The sequence below is a fragment of the Halichoerus grypus genome, chromosome 3 (genome assembly GCF_964656455.1).
Source record: "Halichoerus grypus chromosome 3, mHalGry1.hap1.1, whole genome shotgun sequence".
Taxonomy (NCBI): Eukaryota; Metazoa; Chordata; class Mammalia; order Carnivora; family Phocidae; genus Halichoerus; species Halichoerus grypus.
This window is the reverse complement of record NC_135714.1, coordinates 66,905,658-66,928,328: the sequence shown is the minus strand read 5'-3', so window position 1 is coordinate 66,928,328 and position 22,671 is coordinate 66,905,658. Positions and strand designations below refer to the sequence as shown.

Here is a 22,671-nt window from a genome sequence, read left to right as displayed (position 1 = left end):
CTGGGTGGCTCAGTCGTTAAGCATCTGCCTTCGGCTCAGGTCATGGTCCCAGCGTCCTGGGATCCAGCCCCACATTGGGCTCCCTGCTTGGCAGGAAGCCTGCTTCTCCCTCTCCCACTCCCCCTGCTTATGTTCCCTCTCTCACTGTCTCTCTCTCTGTCAAATAAATAAAATCTTTAAAAAAAAAAAAAAAAAGTACATGGAAACAAATGAAAATGAAAGCACAATGGTTCAACACCTTGGGATGCAGCAAAGTGGTTCTAAGAGGGAAGTTGATAGCAACACAGGCCTACCTCAAGAAGCAAGAAAAATCTCAAATAAACAACCTAACCTTACACCTAAAGGAGTTAGAAAAAGAACAAACAAAACTCAAAACCAGCAGAAGGAAGGAAATAATAAAGATTATTTTCATTTAAATGAAATGAAATTGGAATTAAAAAAAAAAACAAACAAACAGTAGAACAGATCAATGAAACCAGAAGCTGGTTCTCTGAAAAGATCAACAAAACTGATAAACACCTAGGGGCACCTGGGTGACTAAGTCTGTTAAGCGTCCCAACTCTTGATTTCAGCTCAAGTCATGATCTCAGGTCATGAGATTGAGCCCTGTGTCGAGCTCTGCACTGGATGTGGAGCCTGCTTGAGATTCTTTCTCTCCCTCTCCCTTTGCCTCTCCCCCTGCTTGTTCTCTCTCTCTCTCACTCAAATAAATAAATCTTTTTAAAAAATTGATAAACATCTAGCCAGACTCATCAATAAAAAGGGGGGGGGGACTTAAGTAAAATCACAAATGAAAGAGGAAAAATAAAACCAACACCACAGAAATACAAAAGATTGCAAGAGAATATTATGAAGAATTATATGCCAACAAATAGAACAACCTAGAGGAAATGGATAAATTCCTAGAAACATATAAACTACCAAAACTGAAACAGGAAGAAACAGAAAACTGGAACAAACCAATTACCAACAATGAAATTGAATTGGTATTCAAAAATGTCCCAACAAACAGAAGTCCAGGACCAGACAGCTTCATAGGTGAATTCTACCAAACATTTAAAGAAGAGTTAATACCTATTCTTCTCAAACTATTCCAAAACATAGAAGAGGAAGGAAAACTACAGAATTCATTCTATGAGGCCAGCATCACCCTGATACCAAAACCAGATAAAGACACCACAAAAAGAGAGAACTACAGGCCAGTATCTCTGATGAACAGAGATGCTAAAATCCTCAACAAAACAGTAGCAAACCGAATCCAACAATACATTCAAAAACGTCATTCACCAGGATCAAGTGGGATTTATGCCTGGAATACAAGGGTGGTTCAATATTTGCAAATCAAGGTCCCATTACCTTCCAGAATGGCTTGCCATCTACCATCTCTCCTTTCTCCACTTCCCTCTCCCTCTTCCTGTCTAATCCCACTTCTGCAAAACTACCAGATTCACCTTCCCGAAACTTTGAGATCCCCTCACCTAAGGAAGTAATTTCTTAGCCTGGCATTTAGGGCCTTTTAGGACTTAAACCTAAATATCTATCCAATCTCAACTCCTACCTCCAACTCATTTTCACTCATTCTAGCCCCAGCCAAACTAAAGCTGTCCTTGGGCCCCTAATGTTTCCTGGGCTCTCTTACCCTCCCGCTTTTGGTTACAATTTCTTCCACCTGATACCCCTGTTCCTAAAATCATTCAAAATTCTTTACATCAGCAGAACTCCATTTTCCCCTTTTTTTTGTTTTCTTTGAGCCCATGAACTACCAACTCCATCCATTACATGATGCAGGCACTGTCTTAATTGTTTATAAGCAAAGACCAAAAACAAAAAACAAAAAAAAACAAGTTATATCAAACTTATGAAATGTCATTTCTAAGTTTCTAAAACAAGCTTATACTAAAGGACCCAAGGGGTGGCTTATCCTATGGAAGGCCATGGCTTCCCTTAAGAAAAAAAGGACTTTAGTTCTTTTTGTTGATTACAGAATGCCTGCCTTTCTCTCTCCTTGAATAGGTACCCCAATACACACGCTTCTCTACCGACTAGCGATCTTAGGCACGGGCTCGTTGTATACAACGTCAGATGAGCATGAGAGGCTGAACACACGCTGGGATTTCATCATGCCTGCTGGCCTCACACACTTGAGATCTGCTGGGGAGAAGTCATGTGGATTGGCCAGTGACTGGCAAATAACTCGCTGTCGTGAACATATGAGTCACTGAAAATGAGGATGTTCATTTAATTGAGTAGATTTGTACCAACATCATTGCAGAGGCAGGAAGAGGAAGTGATATATTTGCATGATACACTTACAGATACCAACTTAAACAAAAACCTTACCACACTCGGGCTTTCCGGTCCGCTCCGTTTCCCAGTGAAGTGCGCAAGTGCGGGCTGCCCAGCACACAACACCAGAGAAGCACAGAGGCAAGGCCCATCAATTCCAGAAACACTGAAGCAAGACAGGGTGAAGGCTCTGCGACCCTAACAGAAAAGCAGACCACGCCCCAGTCTTTCCTTTTGTTCACCAGGTGTCCCCAGAAGTTACAGGAGACATAAGGGCTCTACAGGTTTTATTCCCTGAGGAACCTTCAGACAACAAAATAGGACTCCAGGGAATTAATGTCCTTCCCTAGCCAGCCCGAGCTTTGAGGGAAACAGAACTCTGAGGAAGAGAAGCAGGAACACCAGGCCCCTGACCTAGAAAAGTCAGTGAAGGAGGTACAGAGGAGAGCTTTCAGACTACTGAGGTTGGCACACCAAGACAAGGTCCTAAGGGTTTTGCACATCCCCAGGGTATGCAGACATCACTAGGCCACAGAGTCATGTTACATGTTAATTCTGTAATACCGTAGCTTCCTCCTACTCCAACCCAAGAAAAGGACTCTGTCTAATCACAAGTCCAACAGGCTGTCTCCTTTCCCTGAGCCCCAAGAGCCAATCCTCAACAGAACCACCACTATCAGCCACCCATCTCCCCAGCCTTCTGGGTACCAAGCATGCTTTGGTACCTTGGCCCCTCACCTTCTTCTTCATTCAGAAACTTATCCTGCCCCAAGAGCTTCAGCAAGGAAACAGAGAAGATTGGGAAATGCCATTATAAAACCCCCTAGAGGGGCGCCTGGGTGGCTCAGATGGTTAAGCATCTGCCTTCGGCTCAGGTCATGATTCCAGGGTCCTGGGATCGAGCCCCACATCAGGCTCCTGGCTCAGCAGGGAGCCTGCTTCTCCTTCTCCCTCTGCCTCTCTCCCTGCTCATGCTCTCTCTCTGTATCTCTGTGTCTCAAATGAATAAATAAAATCTTTAAAAAAAAAAAAAAAAAAAAAAAACCCCTAGAGAGGGGAGAAAAGGTGTAGCGGGCTTGAAGCGTGCTGCTACTTGCTGGCGGAATAAAGAACTGATGAAGAACTTTCTCGTTTTCTCTGCTTATGGAGCCAGTGGCCCACAAACAGGTAACAATGTTACAGAGGCAAATACTACCGAAGGACAGATTAAAAACTGAAAAACTTAAAATTTGTATACGGATTTTATTACAACCAAGATGACAAGGCACTGCTAACAACTAAAAAGAGTTTTGTTATATAATCCATGCCTTTCCCCAAATTCTCAACTGTCCCTTCTATGTGTAAAACTTTTCTGTGAAATCTACCTAGTAGCCTGACCCAGTTTTATGATCATTTTTTGCTAAGGAGCTCTTTCTTACATATAACATTTTACTTGAATGTAAGCCAGTCTTTTTGTTCCATCTTTTATGGATATGGCGAGAAAGAGGGATGGCTTCTTCCTCCTAATAATTAACTGTCACATGAATCATCCCTTGGTTTTCTTCCAAATTCAGTCATCAACCTTCACAGGTCTGGTTGGCTACTACAGTCATCCTTTTTGCAAGCTTCAGAATTTCCTCTTTACGATCTTTAATAATAAACAGTAAACCTGGGATTCTCTGTGCCTTGACATCACATCTAAACCACTTTGCATTTGAGCCCTTCATATCTAACGTCACCCTCCTAGCCAACCTTATTTCTATGTTTGTTCCCTTCTACGAACTAAGCTCACTCCCACTGCTATGCAAGCTATTCCCTCATTCCCCGAGTTTAGAAAGCTCTGTCACCTGAGTTAATCCCAAGCCACCTCTACATGACCAGTTCAACACTAACACGTCCACCAAAACATCCTCTCTGATGTCCCCCAACCGGGATGATCTCTTTTCATGCTACAGTTATAAACTTTCTTCCTCAAGTTAATTATATTTACTTTCGTGACATTCAATACCATCAGCACTGGCTAGCTTCTGATTGTCACAGGAATGTGTGGAGATTGGTGATATCTCCTTAAGTGGGCCAAGGGTTGCCTGAGGGCATAGTTGAGCATATGATGTAGATACACAGAAAACGCTCGGTAAGCATTTTTCATGCAGAGACCAGGGTCAGTGACTGCAAGCAGCTCGTCACTGTGGAGTTCAGTGAAGTTCAATATGCTGGTTCTGCCATGAACTGCAGCATCATTTTAGGTTCTGTGCTCGCCCTGGCTTTCCATGCCTGATGGTCTAAAACTCTGCCTTCTGAAGTGGCAAGCCTTTTCCTACCATGTATCTTTCTTTCTCTTTTTCTTTTTCTTTCTTTCTTTCTCTCTCTCTTTCTTTCTTTTTTATAAAGATTTTATTTATTTTATAAAGATTTTATTAATTGAGAGAAAGAGAGAGGGAGCACAAGCAGGGGGAGTGGCAGAGGGAGAGGGAGAAGCAGGCTCCCCGCTGAGCAGGGAGCCCAATGCGGGGCTTGATCCCAGGACCCTGATACCATGACCTGAGCTGAAGGCAGACACTTAACCGACTGAGCCACCCAGGCGCCACAGGCTGGCTTTTCTATCCCATTCCAAAGCATCCTCCTTGGGTAAAGGATCTTGAATGTCACCCCTCTCTCTGATAGCTCATTCATCAAAACAATCAAGATTACTTTAAATTCTATTCCGTTTCCTAGGTTATTTAAAACGCAGCTAAGAGCATTCGGTCAATGATACAGCACTTCCAATTACATCAGTCATCAATACAACCCCAAACAATACAACCAAATCTATGCCAAAAACCCAATTACTCAAAAGATTCTCCTCCTTTTAGTTAGTGATCCTTTGGTACACAGTGTGAGAAACCCTATCTATTCTCCAGATCAAGAGTGGTGACAAGGTTTCATCAGGAAGACCGACTCCAAAGCAGTCAGCAGTGAGAAGGGGTCTGCAGGTTTGTGTTAAGGACGCTAAGTGTGGTTCAGAGGCAAGGACTCATTACCCAGTGATGTCTGCCAGGGTTGTGGGAGGGGTAACAGATAGAGTGGATTTGCCGACCCGTTATTTGGAATAGGATACAATCAAAAGCTTTACTGAAATAAAGGTACATTCAGTTTTCCTGTTTTCTATATGGTTTATGTATCTGTAATAGAATAATTTTTAAATTTTGAATAATTTTCTGTTAGTGTCTCTCAGTTATCAAGATGAGAAGTACTTGGGGCGCCTGGGTGGCTCAGTGGGTTAAGCGTCTGCCTTCGGCTCAGGTCATGATCCCAGGGTCCTGGGATGGAGCCCCGCATTGGGCTCCCTGCTCGGTGGGGAGCCTGCTTCTCCCTCTCCCACTCCCCCTGCTTGTGTTCCCTCTCTCGCTGTGTCTCTCTCTGTCAAATAAATAAATAAAATCTTAAAAAAAAAGAAAAAACTAGAAGTACTGGAGGTGTACTTGTTCTCCTGAGAAAAGCAAATGAGAAAATCAACTCCCTTTTTCATCATTATATACCCCAGTAGTTCCCCAGAAACTTACAAAATAAGCAATGTTGATTATAAAAGAGGAAGATTTTAACCCCAGATATAAAAACTAATCATGAAATTAACCATGTGTTTATACCTATTTTGAAGCATAAACGGAGTGGAAGAATGGACATTGTAATCAGCTGTCAGTCAATACTACAGAGAAACTAAGAGGCATTTATAATTAACAGGCAGAGTTTCATTTTAACAACTAACATGTTATTTTTTTTTTTAAGATTTTTTTTATTTATTTGAGAGAGTGTGCAGAAGAGCAAGAGAGAACATCAGTGGAGGGGGGAGGGGAGGGGCAGGGGGAGAGGGAGAAGCAGGCTCTCCGCTGAGCAAGGAGCCCGATGTGGGGCTTGATCCCAGGACCCTGAGATCATGACCTGAGCCGAAGGCAGACGCTTAACCCACTGAGCCACCCAGGCGCCCTAACAACTAACATTTTAACATCTCATTCACTATACTGTTGACCCATTTCTTGGCTGACAGCCCACATTAACTTTGTTGACTTGGACATGACTAACTGGATTAAACAAGAAATCCCACAACAGAGAAACTTCTGTACAACTTCATTGTCAAATGAGCCATTAAATCAATTAAAATGTCAACCTTAATGTTTGGCACTGATGCAGAGTATCTTTTATTACAATCCTAAATATTCTCAGTAGAGTCATTTCTTTAAAAGTTCTGTTGATGATTTGAAATTGAAATGTTATGAGTTTCCTAGTATGTGACAAAGCCAACATTCAGCAGAGGAGTTCCCATTTGTGGAAGTTACCCAACTTTCAAAGGGAGAACTGAGAAGGCACGGATTGACCAGAGGAGCAAATAAGGAAGGTAGAGTTTAGGCAGGGAGTGGCGGCAAGGGATTTAGAATAGGAAAGACAAATTGGATTGGGATTTCTTTTCAGTCGGCCTTCCACTACTTCTATGATCTGAAACAAGTTACTTGACCTCCTTCACCTATAGTTTTCTCATCAGTTAAGTGAGACTTAACAAGACCTTCCTCGTGTAAATAGTTTTGCACAATGGAGCCATTGTTTAATGGTGGTGATTACTGTTGTTATTATTGATAGGTTTTTGTCTATAAGGTAGAAACAAAATGGAGCAGCTTTGTTCTTTTGACTGGGGTTTTCTCTGAGGGGTAGGGCGGACAGAGGAGTGTGTTTAAAAGCAAAACTAATTTCATAGAAAATAGGAATAGGGCATAGGCATGTCACCTACTTTGTTAGTGCTATGTGACAAGAAAAATTATCTGAAAAAAAAAAACAGTATGTTTTATGAGCTTCCTAACAGCTTTCTTAAGATGCAAGCCTGTCACTCCCCTTCCACCATCACTTCGCAATGCAGAGAAGACCTTAGTCTGACCTGACCTTTTACCTTCTTTCCTGCCACAACCACTCCTTCCTGCTTACTCACTGTTGGCCAGAATTAAGTGCTAAGTCATCTCCTTTCAGAGGTTAGAGTACATAGTTCTACACAAGTCTCCAATCCAGTCTAAAGTAAAGCTTCCTCCAAAACAGTATTTTCATCAGAATATGAGGCAAAGTTTGAAGGAAGATTCCCTTGTCTCACCTTTACCTTTCCTTGAAGAACAGGCCTTCTCTCCCCCATCCAGTGTTGTCTGCTAACCCTGTTGTTCACAAGCCTTGCCTCACATTCCGTCCTTCCCCATACCAGCCACCAAAAACTGAAAATCAAGGTCTGCTCCTTCAAGGGCCTGCTTATTAGAAAACTAAGAAAAATTACGCTAACAGTATTGGATACTGAGATGGACTCATTATAATGTCTCTAAGAGCAGTGGTTCGCAAAGGAGTGGACAGAGGTTAGGGGAGGAGACAGGATTTTGCCCCTAGGGGACATTCGGCAATGTGTGGAGACACTGCTGGTTGTCACATTAGGGGTGCGCTACTATCATCTAGTGGGATACTGCTAAAGATCTTACAATGCATAGGACCACTCTGCATGACAAAGGATTATTCAACCCAAAATGTCAGTAGTGCTGAGGCTGAGAATCCTGCCTCTAAGAGATAATATATATTTTGATTAACAACTCTTGTTCCATAGGTTTAAGTTTTAATTCCGGGCACTGGTCAGACTCAACAGAGATGTGATTCAGAGCAGGTAACCATCAATCACACCCTTGAGACAAATATTTAGTTTCTATTCATATAAAACTAGTTCTACACATCAGACTAGACTCTAGCGGAGCAATTCTTGATATTTTATTTAGTTGGGTTTTTTAAAATTTTTATGCTTAAAATATAAGTTTAACCAAAAAATATGAGTTCAACAAAGAAAAAAGATACCCGTTGCCATATTTGCTTCAGATATTCTTTAGAGAAAAAAACTAGAGATACAGTTAAAGCCCATCTCCCCATCCTTTCTCCTCCCTCCTAGAAGATAACCATTAACCTGTGGTATATATCAGTTTCACATATATTATATACTTATCTACAACTATCTACATAATTACATAGTATCTGCTTATAGCAGTAATTTTAAATAAATGTTTTTATACTATACATTTTCTTTTTGTTCAACATTAATATTTGTGTACTTTGTTCTCTTCATATAAATCCAGTTAATTCATTTGAACCAGCTCACATATTAATTTTCCTCCTGATGAGTGACTGCGTTGTCCCCACATTTTCACTATTTGTATCCCCTTGTAGCAAGTCTCCTAATACATACATGTTGAGAGTTTGAGTAGGTTTGATATCTTAGGAGAAGTGGAAGTGAGGGACTATAGACTAAATTTCATGTAATATGAAAATTTCATGCAATAAATTTCATGTAACAAATATCACGGAATATTGCACTTAGAAATACAGATGACTAATCCTATGGTTTACAAACAAATAAAAGCAAAGGATCAAAACTTTGTCTTGTGCAGAGCTATATTAAGCTGTGAGGATAAAAATGTATAGTGCGCTAGTGAATTTTTTTCAGAATCACCTGCTATTAAGTAATTTTTGTTCCAGGAACAAAAACTGTACCCCATATGTCCAGTAAAGCAGTATCAATAAATAAATAAACATATCTGTAGACCATGACTGAATCTTGGTTAAATAAATCAATTATAAAAACATATTTAAACTGTTAGGGGAATTTATATATGGACTGTGATTAGATGATATTAAAAACTTTTGAGTTAACTTAATAGCACTGTGGCTATTTTTTAAAATCCTTTTTTTAAAAAATGCATGAAAAGATATGAAATCTTATATTGATTGCCTTGATTATTTTAGCAAAAAATAAGAAGGCACAGATGAATCAAGCGTGGCAAAATCTTGACAAATATTGCCTATATCAGGTTCATTCTACTATTTCTCTACTTTCGTGTATGTTTGAAAATTGTCATCATCATCATCACCACCATCAGGCACACGATTTACGAACAGAGGCAGACTAATAAAAGCAGGTAGACATTTGGCAGTGATAAGGAAAATGTCACTCTATAATCCTTCCATATCCCATAACTGGATTATTTTTCTCTCTATAAGTAGCTAGACAAGTTCCAGTATTTTATCAGCCAGATAACCATTAAATGCATTATACTCCATATCCGTGAGGACAGCAGATACTAACTTGTATTCAGGGAGTTTACACCAAGACAATATTACTAAATCAACTTAGTTGATTTAAACAGACTATCAAACGCCCCCACCTCCCACCCCCCAGCCTGCCCAGTGGGGTGCCTGGGTGGCCCAGTAGGTTAAGCAGCTGCCTTCGGTTCGGGTCATTATCCAGGGGTCCTGGGATCAAGCCCCCCCATTGCATCGCATCGGGCTCCCTGCTCAGCAGGGAGTCTGCTTCTCCCTCTCCCTCTGCCTCCCCCCCACCCCCGCTCTCTCTCACACACTCTCTCTCTCTCCCTCTCTCTCTCAAATAAATAAAATCTCAAAAAAACAAAACAAAACAGCCTGCCCAAAACAAAATGAGTATTGAAAATGACATTCAAAATTCTGTCACAAAATATTATCCCACATTTTCTATAAATGTGAGAGATTTAATATCGATGCAAACCATGTTGTACCGGTATCAACATGGTTAATCAAGTCTCAGAAAGAATTCCAAAAGTAAAATCAGAGGGAAATGTTAGGCAGCCTGAATTCTCTCTGAATTGGCATAACGTCAGAGGTTTCACTATAGCATTTTGTCCTCTGTGTGTGTTTGGGTGGAGGAAGAGATGGGGACTGGGGGTAAGACATATAGGGCAAGAGAGAAATTTCGCATGGGGGCTTAATTAACAATAGGCCATGTGACCCCAAATCCCTATGTGTGGTGCATGCTGGAGTGGGGCAAAGGGGAGGACCTGAGGACGTGGTATGCATTTCCCATGCAGATATTGCTAAGTCAGGCCAGTGGCACATTCTAGAGGATAGTGCCAAAATGACTGAGCCATGGCTTCTATTTATTTGTATTGTTTGGGACACCTCTAGGACAAGTGCAAACTCGGGCCTTTCTTCCTGCCTGTTGACTTTTGGTGCTAAGCATTCAAAATGTCCTACTAATATAATGCAATTTATAGTGGAACTGATCTCTGGTTCTGAAAATGGCATAATGAATTACATTCATTACAAGTACAATCCTAATTACTAACTAATTGAAGTCTATTGCACAATAAATCTCAAAATCAGTCCAGTATCCAAGGATGAGGTGGGTGGCTCTTAACAGTCAATGGTCCCTTGCACTATTTACAACAGAATAAGATAAAAGTTGATAAAATCTCAATCAGACCATGTTCCTGGGTCTGAGGAGATGCACCTGTCCCATGGCTGGAGTGGTGAAGCACATCCGCCTTCAGAAAACAAACTAGGGTAGAGGGTAGCTACATTGTCCACTGAAGTTGAATGTTCAGTATAACATAGTTACTTAAAGAGGGGGAGAAAGATTTATCCTCAGTGTTGTAGTAACATGAGGAAATGCCCTTAAAGCTGGAAGAAGGTGCAATAACAGGGCTTCTTAAGGAGATCTTGCTCGTGATCCTATCTGAAGCTCAATCAATAAAGGAGACTGTTTTTTAATAGGAGACCCCGCAGAAGATGGCTGAAGACAGGAGAGAATGATTTAACCACAAAGATAATATTTCCCTAGGTTCAGCTTTCAGTTGGCTTATTAATAAAAGCACAAGAGAAATATAATGCAAGAGGGGTTTAACTGGAGAGAGAGAGACTCAAAAAAAAAGTGTGTCCAAAAATATGCTGCATCAAATAAAAGAGCAGAGAAGAAATATCTGGTGCAGAAAATAAACATAACTATCTTCCCTGTTTAGCCACTCTCTCCCTCTCAGTTTCCCGAACCTATCGTCAGCACTATAGCACTCAGACATCTCCAGACCACACCTGCACTTCTGGGGCCCTTGGCCTGCCTGTGACCCTTGCGTCAACTTGGACCCGCTCAGCGCTGACTGGGGCTCTTGTTGGCAGCCATACAGAGGCAGAAGACTGCAGCGGCTGTTTCATCACCCTCAGCCAGTCTGTCTAGGAGGAAGATATTCTCTCTCTGCTGACTCCAAACACCGGGGTGTATCAACAAGGCACACACCCCATACCAGGGCTACCCAGGCAGGATGTAAATCAGGATGGGAGTGGAGATGCATACCATGCACAGCTGTGGCATCAACGGAGATGAAAGCAGCATGTATCAGAGACTAAATTAGATCCCACGTTGTCCTTTGCTTATGCACCTACTTGAGCATTTATCAGAGTGAGCTGTCGGATACCTGTCTCCTCACAGGAACCATAGCTTAATCATCTATAGATATCTCATCAACCTTACAGGTAGCAAGGGCTCAGTAACTGCAATAGTCATTGCCAATTTCATGGCTAAAAGGAGGGACAGCTACTCTGAGTGAAAGAAGATAAATTTGGTAGCCTTTAGCCTTACTCTAAACCATTATGGTTTATATTTTCTCCTCTTGTTCACTTCCACTCTTTCCTGGAGGTACCATGGAAAAGATAGATGCATGACAAAAAAAAAAAAAAATCCAACAAGTGATAATATTCACTTCAGTACAGGCTAAAAAATCTAAACCAATGCTAAGGACACCCTCACCTAGTGATTTTTAATCCTCTTAACCTACCAAATTGGAACACCTCGTGCCCTTTTAAATTCACGGCCCAAGACATGCATCACCACCACCCCAATCCATAGGGCTCCATAGAATTTCACTCAAGATCAGTGACAGCCCAAAGTCTCACCAAGTACAACAGAAAACCAGCAATAAAGTTTGTTGTCTCCTTAAATCATAAGGATACACATTTAAAAATGTACCCAGAAAAATCAAAAATTAGTAGATCTGCTATGTCCAAGAGAAGGTATCTGACAACAAAAAGAAGATTGTGTATAGCCAGAAATATCTGATCTTGGTAAAATGTTACTGGTGCTAATACTTGATGTTTAAGTATACACATAAAGATCTAGTTGTTTCAATCATTTGAACATAACAATCCAATTACACAAAATGAGCAGATGTTTTCACTCAAATACTTTATTTCCAAAATGCATTGTGGTATACAGTTTCTATAGTTTCTCTCAGACAAGCCTCCAGAAGATAAATTCCTCCTAGTGAAGTGTTTGACATTTTGATTATCTTTAATCCTAAATTAGATGGGCACAAATTGTTTCTACATTATTTTTGAAAAACACATAAAGGCTTATTCGTCTTTTAATTAAGTCAAGTGACTTATTTATTCTTAATTTCATAGTTGTCCCTTCCGTAGAATTCTACTTCCCTATGAACCCCGTGTCTTAAACAATTCTTAAAATTCTTACCCAAAGTAAAAGGGTTTATTGGAACAACGGCAAAGCACTAATAGGCACAGGCACTAGTGAGCTCACTTGACTCTAACTCAATTCTAACAAAAATTAACAAGTGTCTTTACTATAGGACTTTTCTGAGCCTTTGTTACTATGTAATATTACTTTCCAAAAGCAAGGTGTCACATGTGGTGATTCCCAAGCTTATTTCACGGGGGGGAGTAATTATTTATTTCATGCATTACCAATCAGCCTTTAGTAGGAAAGGGTTTATCTTGAAGAACATTTTTGAGAACCACAAATTAGAATAAGGTGCTAATAAAACCTCAAAAATAGGTTTCACTCCAAGATAGTCCAATTAGCATTATTTTCTTAAACCATTAACTACATCTTTAAAACTACAGGCAACCACCTTTAAATGTATGCTTTTAGAAATGCCCTATAAGAACACATAGATGAACTAGCACATTATTACCACCTTCACAGTGAAAACTCATTGAAAACTCAGGCAGCTGCTATTTTGCATAAAGAACAAAATTATGAATGACCCAAGGCCTATAGAATGCACTGCTTTCTATCTCAAGTTCAAACTGGGTAGATGTAAATTTATCCAATTTGGATATCTTAACCATCATAAATGAAAAAGAAGACTTACCACCAGAAGCTGAGTTTTTAAGACCCGACTCCTTTGGGACTCCTTTTTCAATTCGAATTGTGGCCCACTGTTTAAAAACAAATAGTGCTGTTAATGAAGACTGTTCCACGGACATGATGTAAAATACTCAAACCTTACTTACGCAGAAATGAAATTAAACATTAAGCCCCAGCACTCTCTGAATTAGAGATGCCCTAGTAAACCTCTGAGGTAGCGGGATTCCAAGGCTCAAATACACCCTTATATTCATCACCGATCATGTTCTAATAAAATAAAATAGGCTTGCAGAAGGAGGCAGTCTACACTTGGGGAGCTGGAAAGGAAGTGGTGAAATCGCTAACTAAAGACACCACCTGGCCACCTGGTCACTTGCCTCTATTGAGATACACAGGGAAAATGTTATTATGAGAAACCACAGGTTTGCGAGAACTTAAGAACAGGAAAAATCAATTCCCATTTTTGTTTTCAATGTACATAGGAGTATAAAGAAATATACCAAGATGTGATTTGTTGTTTTCCTCTTTATACTTTTCCTATGCATTCCCAAAATTATCTACCATTAACATCAGAGTTCAAAAACCACAAGTGAACTTTGTTGACAGCATCCCAGAAAATCCCAATGGCTATTTTTCCAGTTTAGAAAAGGAATGATTAAAATATTATTTCGATGATTACAATTCCAGAAGCTAACATTGTCGAGACTGACTGATTGGAGAGGAAGTGGGAAATTAGACGTAAAAGGCATTGCGATCATTATAATTAGGACTTAAGAGCCCTTGAAGGAGTAAAAAGAATTTATCAAAATTGTAGCGGCCAAAAACAGGTATTGCTAGGCTCACAAGGAATTAAACAGATTTTTAAAAATTCAAATAAATAAGACAATGAAGGATAGAGACTAAATGACCTAAAACATATACCTGAAGGTCAAGGAGAAGGGCATGATCTGACTATGTCAGGACCCCGCACAACATCCCAAAGAGCCAAGTAGGAACATGCTATTTGCACTTAGAGAACAGCCTATAAATAGAGACTTAATCTTCCTGGCTTCAAGTGGCAAGTCACAAATGATAATAAGACTCAATCTTAATCTGATTGTGCCTTTTTCCTTCCTTGCTGATTTAATGCAGGCATTCTCAAACTCTAGACATATCTCTCGTCTCTTCTTAATAGAGGTAAAGGTTTATTTCCATAGTTTTTCACTTTAAAGCTTTAGTACCTATTGTCATTTATAATCAGACCAAAGATAGAATTAAGATAATATTTTGTCAATAACTGAACATTTGTTATCTAGGAGCTCACTTTTTTCTTGTGGCCAGGTGATTTTATATTTTATAGAAATGGCAATTACCTTAGATTAGGACAATTATTCCATGCTCATGGGATGGAAAAAAAATGATATTTTGAGGCTGTTATGGGCTGAATTGTGTCTCCCCCCAAAATTCATATGTGGAAGCCCTAACTCCCCAGTACCTCAGAATGTGACTGCATTTGGAGACAGGGCCTTTTTAAAAAGGTGACAAAGTTAAAATGAGGCCTTTAGGGTGGGCCCTAATCCAACAAAACTGGTGTCCTTCTAAGAAGAGGAAATTTAACACAGAGAGACACCAGGGATTTGCACACAGAGAGGAAAGATCATATGAGGACACAGCAAGAAGGCAGCCATCCGCAAGCCAAAGAGAGAGGCCCCAGAATAAACAAACCTGCCAACACCTTCATTTGGGACTTCAGCCTCCAGAACTGTGAGAAAATAAATTTCTATTGTCTAAGGCACCCAGTCTGTGGTATTTTGTTATGACAGCCCTAGCGAACTGATACAGGGGCATGCCTCATACAGCATGATGTGCTACAAAGAGCTCCATGTTCTGTCACCAGACAAGTGTCAGAATGCATAACCTCTCCTGAAATGGCAACTCCAAAGGTCTGTCCTACAAAATGCGGTTACAGTGTCCAAGACTAGCAAAGTTTCAGGTTGGAGGAGAAGTCACTTAATGCCAAAGGAAATTTGTACTAGAGAACCATTTTCTTCTGTGGGCTTACTCCCAAGGAAAGGTGAAAAGCACCTAGGCTTTGCAGCCAGACGCATATGCATATGAATTGCGGGTCTGCACTTCCTGGCCGGGCTCATCTCAAGAGAGATTTTTCACCTCTTGGGACCTCGGTTTCATCATCCCTAAACCAGCGGCAGTATCAAGATAAAAGATTAAAGAAGGTATTCCATCCAGTGACTGCCACACAATAGGCCACAAAGCAGAGAATGTTGGCTTCCTCCTCCCTCCTCACACCCCATAATTTATTTAGCTTCCAAAATGATCACTTTTTTCCAGACCACCAGTGCATCTTCCAATAAACAGCTATGTCTCTTCTACCATGCCAACTGATCAGGTAGGCCCAAAGACAGAGGTGGGGAATATCTCTTCAGAAGTTCTAAGCCTCTTCCAGAGGTTATCTCAGAAAACATCTGCCTCCAAGAACCACGAAAAATGCAGTTCTGTCCACAAGAAGATCCTGAAGTATGACGGGGGCTTCTAACAATCCCCATTGTTACTCCCATCTCACTTTCCCCTACAAAGACAAGTTGAAGGATACTTCCCATCAGGTTCTCACTCACCTTTACCTTAAAAATCCTCTTGGGAAGCAAAAAGTAGCTGTCTCTAATTCACACACACACACACAAAAAGGGTGAAGTCTGATTTTAAGGTATCTTCCTTTTTATTCATACATTCATTTATTTATTTTTTAAGTAGGCACCACACTGGCTGTGGTTTCCTGACCCTGAGATCAAAACCTGACCTGAGATCAAGACTCACACTGGGCTTGAACTCACAGCCCTGAGATCAAGAGCTGAGCTGAGATCAAGACTTGGACGCTTAACTGACTGAGCTACCCAGGCGCCCCTAGGTCTGAGTTTTAAAGCTTAAATCAAAAGCTTGCAAAAATGTGACACTGTCACCTAGATAATTACAACTTTCGGCTTTTATGCTAAAAAGACATTTAAAAATTAACAAAAAAGAGAAAAGGAGAGGATGAAAATCATATAAAAATTCAAATGTTAGGTTTACCCAAATTAACAGCAGGCCACCACCTGTAGCATAAACAAACAGTTTCTTGACAGTCCTGTCATCTTGGCAGAGTGAGAACTCAGACCCTAGATTCAGATTAAAATCCCAATGCTACCACTAACAGCTGTATGCCACTATCTGGACAAATTAACTCTGTGACTCTCCATTCCCCAACCTCAGAGGGGGACTAATATAGCCTCCGTCAGAGAGTTGTGAAATTAAGCACATTGCCTGGGAAGCTTTTCTTTGTTACTACTTTCTGTCATAAACAGCCACGGCCTTCTAGCACGTTTATTGTATTTCCAACACCAGGAATAATACCTGAGTATTATATTAACAGAGGTATGACATGACATCTTAATTGACATGCCTTTTAAAAAAGATAAAAAACTAACTGGTGGATGGAGGAAAGTGTAAAGGGAAAGAATAATAATTAAAATAAAAGACAAGAATAGTCCGCTCTGAGTATGTATGCTAACTCATTAAAGATCTGAAGGTAGGTTAAATCTTAGCCACATAGGAGCAAAAGCAAAAAAACCAAAAAACAAGACCAAAGAATATTCCAATTCAAACTCCACTGAGACTGGAGCATCGCCTATGTATCAGTGCTTTCCTTGACCTCTCCTCATTGACCCGCTATAACTCTCTGAGGCGTACTCCGCTACACCCATGTCGAAACTTAAGTGACCTACCCAAGGTCACAGGGCCAGAAATTCAAAGGAACCTGTCCATGCTTCCAGCTTACTCCTCAAAAGCAGAGGGAAAAATTAGTCTATTAACATTCATTATCTGTCCATTGCCTGTGTTAGCTGGTTAGATTAGATAATTTACATACCACTGCCCTACCTTCTTCTCTACTGATCCTATATTTATATTCTCTTCCCATCTTTATTTCCCTGTAATCATGAGTCTTAGGCCAATGCATAGCAATCCTTCACCACCCTCACCTCCATCAACTTCTGCGGTTGAAAACGGCATTTTTTAATCTTAAATCCATCCATGTTCCTGTTTGGGATAAACATGTAAACTTCACACACACACACACACCCTCCCAGAGATTCCAATACGTATATCCTACCATCCAAATGTCCCCACCCCAAAGTTTTACTTTTCATTGTTTGAATTCCTAAAACAATTTTCCCAATATAAAGTTGTAAAATGCTGTATATGCTCCTTAGAAATCATGATATACCCCTGGAACATCACCAGTTTAGAGAAAGAAACAACCAAATCCGGTGAGAACTAAAAGCTAAGGAATAATGAGTAACAGAAGGACTGGGCCTTGCACAGAATCGACAAAAAGGCAGGGTATTTGTCCAGGACTAAAAATGTCCTAATACTAAACAACCAGCACAGTTTTTAAAGGAATTATCCCTATAGTCAGGAAAAGCGATCCACTGTGCGGCCTAACTGAAATGTCTGTGAAACATCTAAGGCTGTTCTAGCTGAAGGACAAGCAGCAGCCCTGGGTCACCATTTCCCTCTCCTGTGCCGAAAGCAGACACCACTATGGGATCACAGCTCCTTCCTGAGGAGCCCAGCTGCTCCCAAACACAGGCGCTCCAGTCAGCGACAAGTCAGAGTTGGCCCCCAAAACGATCCCCAAAACGATGGGGATCATCACTCTGACCTAATAACTTACTCTAAGCAAAGAGGGTAGTTCCTTAGGCTGCCATCTACCTGGTTTCCAAGTAAGTGGTCTATCTCCCAGTAATAAGCTAGATGGACAAAAAATTAAAACTTCAGGCCCTACCTAACTGAAGCCCAGATCCTGAACTGGATACATCCCCTCCAAGTATAGTAGTTATTTGCCAGGCTGACAGCAACTAGCTGGTCTCCCTCCTTGACATCTCTTTCGTTGTACCTTTAATTATTAAAGCAAGACATACTGGAGTCAGCCACTGGAAGCCAGTGTGTGGGATTTACCTTTACTCCAGTCTAACTTGGGATATAAATTCCAAAAGACACTGCTGTACAAGGGAACAACTTAATCATTTCAGAGTTCTGAGAAAGAGTTCTGAACACCAGCCAAAGAGGATCATCTGCGATGGGGAGAGTATTGGAAGAAGATCTAGCAGTAAGAAGCAGCCTAAGAAATCCACAGCGCAGCGTGACCAAGTTCAGAGTATGAAGTCAATAGGAAAGGTTAAAAACTGCACAATATCTCCCAGGCAGAAACAACAGAACTTTTAAAACATTGAGGGCTGAAGATGAAGAATCAAATATAACTTCAAAGACTAGACAGAAAAATAGCCACAAAAAGAAAGTGCAACAAATATCCGGGGCAAAACAGGAGATTAGCAGGTAAGAGAGTTGCAGGAGGTTAGTAGGTGAGAGATAAGCAGGTTAGAGATGTGGATCTGAGAGCCACCCCACTCACTGAGGGAGAAAAAAGCCAGGTCCTGGGGGCAGACCGAAGATAAGGACAGAAAAATGAGAACCTGCATTAGACAGTCCTGTAGAAGTTAGAGAAAAAAAGGATGCTAGAGTCTAAATAATAATATTATTCATTTAATTAATAGCAGCAAACACTGTTTAGCACCTAACACCCACAGGCACCCTTCTAAAATGCTTGACATGTTAACCCATTAAACAACCCCATAGGGGTGCCTGGGTGGCTCAGTCAGTTAAGCCTCAGGTCCTGATCTCAGGGTCCTGGGATCGAGGCCCAGCCTCAGGCTCCCTGCTCAGCGGGCAGTCTGCTTCTCCCTCTGCCCCTCCCCCTGCTCATGCTCTCTGTCTCTCTCATTCTGTCTCTCAAATAAATAAAATCTTTTTAAAAAATAACCTATGGAAATAGGTGTTATATAATTATTCCTATTTTATAGATGAGGAAAATAAAGCACAAGAAGTAGGTGAATTCCCTAAGGTCACAAAATGAGAAGCGGAGCTGATTTTGGAACCAAATCTAAGCAAATCTGTATCCAGAGTCTGTAGTCCTCATCACTAGACTACAGGTCCTCTCCTCAGTTAAGACTCCTGTCTCCACTTAATTCAAGCAAACCACTGAACTTCTCTGAGTCTCTGTTTCCTCGCCCGGAAAAAGGGGTAACACTGGCCCTCCCTACATTCCCGGGGCTATGCGGAGCATCTGATGAAAGAGCAGAGGGGAAAGCCCTCTGTGATTTGATTAAGCTCTGTGCGAGGGTGAGCTGCTCACCTGCTCACCAGGCTCACCTCCATCTAACACGTTTCTTTGCAGAATTTGGAAGCAGGAGTGCAGGGAGAACAGAGGTCAAAGAATATACATTTTCAATGACATTTCAAGTGCTTTTGGTTAGATAAAATTTCCATGACTCCATTAAAATACAATCAGATTTCTCTCTACCGCCCAGCAATTGGTTTCTTATCTTGAGCATAAACTGGAACATGATGCCTTTCTGGACAGCATGCCTTAGTACACGAAAGGACCTCTGAAACCTGGGGCTATAAAAACTAAGGGGAGTGAAGGGACAGCTGCACTAAATAATGGATATAAAGAAATCTATAATATAAAAGATTGTTATTCTAATCAGTAATAATAATAATAACAATAAAGCAGTGGGTGAGGGTGGTTCTGTATCCAACTAGGGGAACAACAAGGTGGTCTCAGCCCGGATCCCTCCACTCTGCGGAAGTAGCCAAGATGCTGTCTTCGCGCGACTGCGGGGGACAAACTGAAACGCGCACCCCTCGGGACCGCTGACCTTCCAAGATGGTCCCCTCGCCTCAACTCGGCTCTCAGCAGCTCTACTCGCGGCCACCACTGCCCCGGAGTCTCTCTCCCTAAAGCCCTCAAAGGTGTTGGGGCGCCGCATCCCCCCCGGCACTCACTTCTAAAGTTTTCACCAAGATCTTCATGTAGATCTCGGAGATGCCCAAAGACACCCCGAAGGCCGAAGGCAGGAGGATGAGGCCGAGCACCAGCGCCAGCCAGGTGGAAAGGACCTTCCCGGCCAGCTCTGCGCCCTCCATGGCTGGGCGCACCGTCTCGGAAGGGGTCCACGGAGGAGGTCCGAGCGCGACAGCTGTCCCTGTCCCCAGGCAGTCGGGCAGCAGCTCCGGGAGCAGAGGCGCGGAGCCGGGCTCCGGAGAGTCAGCGCCGCCGCCTCCTGACACTCACCTCTGCAGGGAAAGAGGAAAGGAAGGAAAAAACTTTCAGAACGACGGCAATTTCCTTCCTTCCCTTTCGGGCTCCTCCCGGCCCGGCCGGTTAACTCTTTCTCCGCTGGAGGCCCAGGCCAGCGCCGAAGCCACCGCAGCAGGCGCAGACCTGGTCGCGCCGGCCGGACGACAGGAGCCGGGGTGAGCGAAGTGACACCGCGGCGCGGGCAGGAGGGCAGCGCAGCCGGGAACGCGCCCCACCCTAGTGCCTAATTTCCTCTGGGTGGCGACTGCGACGACTCAACGGCTGACTCACCGAGGCCCTCCGGAGCGCGGATCCCTGTGGGCGCACCGCACCACTGCACACCCGCCGCGGGCGGAACTGGCACCAGGCGGAGCACTGCGCTGGGGCGAGCTGCGCTCCCGCGCCGGGAGCCCTATTTCTGCGCCCTGCTCTCGCCCCACCTCCCCCGCCACCCAACAGGGAGCTTCCAGGTTAGATCTGCACGGCCAGCGCCGCAGCCCCCCGCCACGCCCCGGCGGCCTCCCTTCTCCCCCGCGCCCCGCCTCCGCCAGCACGCCCAGCCAAGGTCCTTTAGGGAGAAGAGCTTTCTGCAAAATGTTAGCATTTCTTCACCCCAAAATGAACTACTGACGTATCCGGGACGCTTGAGAAGGTCATGTTTGTATGGCTGTAAAACCACCTCTTTAGAAGGGCTTTCAGGGAGAGGGAAAGGCACAGAGCGCCGCTGAGCTGCCGTTTGCGCCGCTTCCAGGTCTCCCACGCCTCCTTCCCCTGTCTCCGCTGAGCAGCTGTGCGGCTCTCTCTTGCTCGTCGGGAGAGGGAAAAGCTCTCTCCCGGAGACGCCTACCCCACTCAGCCGCCATGTCCCTGGCACAGGAATCCTTCGGCTGAGGGTCGCTCTCTTCCTGGGGGAAGATTCCAACCACGGCTGGCCCTACCGCTCATCCAACACTCTCAGCGCACGGAAGCTGCAGACAAACGCCAGGCTGGCTCAAATCTGCACCAAGCTGCCTTGCGCCTCCCGGGCATTCCGTACGCCCCCCAGCCCACCCCCACCCCCACCCCCACCCCCGCACTGCTGCCGTGCTAGCCCTTACTAGAACGGTGAAGGGCAAAACGCTCTATGGCTATTTGCGACCTGATCTGTTCTTAAGAATGAACATAAGATGGGATGTCGAGACTGTAGGAGATAAGATCAGGCTGCCCAGGGCTTCCAGATCATTACCGAAAGAGACCAAAATCTCATACACACAGGTCTCTTTCGGGTGTTACTTCAAGCTGGAAAAACTGGGAGGGCAAGCAAACTGAATTGAAGCAGGGTTGATAGCAAACACTTCAAAGAAAGTTGCCCCTGCCCAGGGTGTGGAGGAAACGGGGCGCAGAAAGGAAGAGAGAAACCCCAAGGCAAAGAATGTAAATGTTTCTTCTGTGCACCTCCTGCCAGGTGTGTATCACAAACCTCCTCCACCGCTAAGAAAGAAAACAATTAGGACTTGGTCATAAGAACCAAGCTATGAATGAAGAAGCTTTGGTTTCTCTGTGTGTCCTGCCAATTTACAAAAACAAGGAAGACACAATTGCCAAAATCTGTCCCAAGGGCTGAAAACAAACACATATTTAGCATAAAACCTCAAAGATTATATTGACTCATTTAATACGTATACTTCAGGCAAAATTCTTACTCTCCCTTTATTTCCTCAAAGGAAGGTGACTAAGGAATGCTGAATGATTGTACCAAAATTTGCCCAACAAACACCCTGTTGCCGCAACTCAGTGTCAGGATGGCTTCTTCTACCCAGCCAGACACAGGTGCTGGGGGCCCACAATCCCTAGTCATTTCTGTCGCTCACTACCAAACTCCATGAACTGGTTTTGGTTTGTTTTTGGTTTTTTCACTATTGTGGAAGAATTACTGTCTCACAACAGAATGGTAGAATGGTAATAACATGGAATTTGTGGTCTTAGGTTGACTGCAGCACAGACAACTCTAAGTTTGAGCTTTTAGTCCTTCTGTACTTCAGCTTTCTCATCAGTAAAATGGACTCATTTTTGGGTCAGATGTGATTGTGAGTTTGAAACTATTTTGTTTAACAACAAAGCTCTCCGCAGAGATCAGAAGGCAAGTTGGTACAAGTGCAAAAGCTCTCTATCTTTTTCTTGCCTAAAACACAAAAGAACCAAGATAGGCTCACTTTTGCAAGTGATGAGGGAGAGGGCGGGGAGGGGAGAGAGGGTGGGTGGTCCCAATGTTCCCTGCACTCACCTCACCTCTCCCCTCTCCTGC

The 22,671-nt window shown here is 42.8% G+C and overlaps 1 protein-coding gene across 4 annotated transcripts in view; it reads right to left on the bottom strand.

Annotated features, from left to right (window-relative positions):
- The window catches only part of GPAT3 (glycerol-3-phosphate acyltransferase 3), a 60,917-nt gene extending 39,668 nt beyond the window's left edge, over positions 1-21,249 (bottom strand). The window contains exons 1-3 of one of the 4 annotated variants that reach the window (XM_078068876.1): positions 21,235-21,249; positions 20,093-20,383; positions 13,221-13,287 (exon numbers count right to left, since the gene is read on the bottom strand). In XM_078068876.1, the coding sequence (XP_077925002.1) occupies positions 13,221-13,287; positions 20,093-20,233 (208 nt within the window). In that variant the 5' untranslated portion in view covers positions 20,234-20,383; positions 21,235-21,249. Of the gene's footprint in view, positions 1-13,220; positions 13,288-20,092; positions 20,512-20,531; positions 20,625-20,678; positions 20,847-21,234 lie in introns of those variants that run through there. The other 3 variants (XM_036121298.2, XM_078068875.1, XM_036121299.2) reach the window with 3 other exon arrangements.
- Between the last annotated feature and the right edge of the window lie 1,422 nt (positions 21,250-22,671).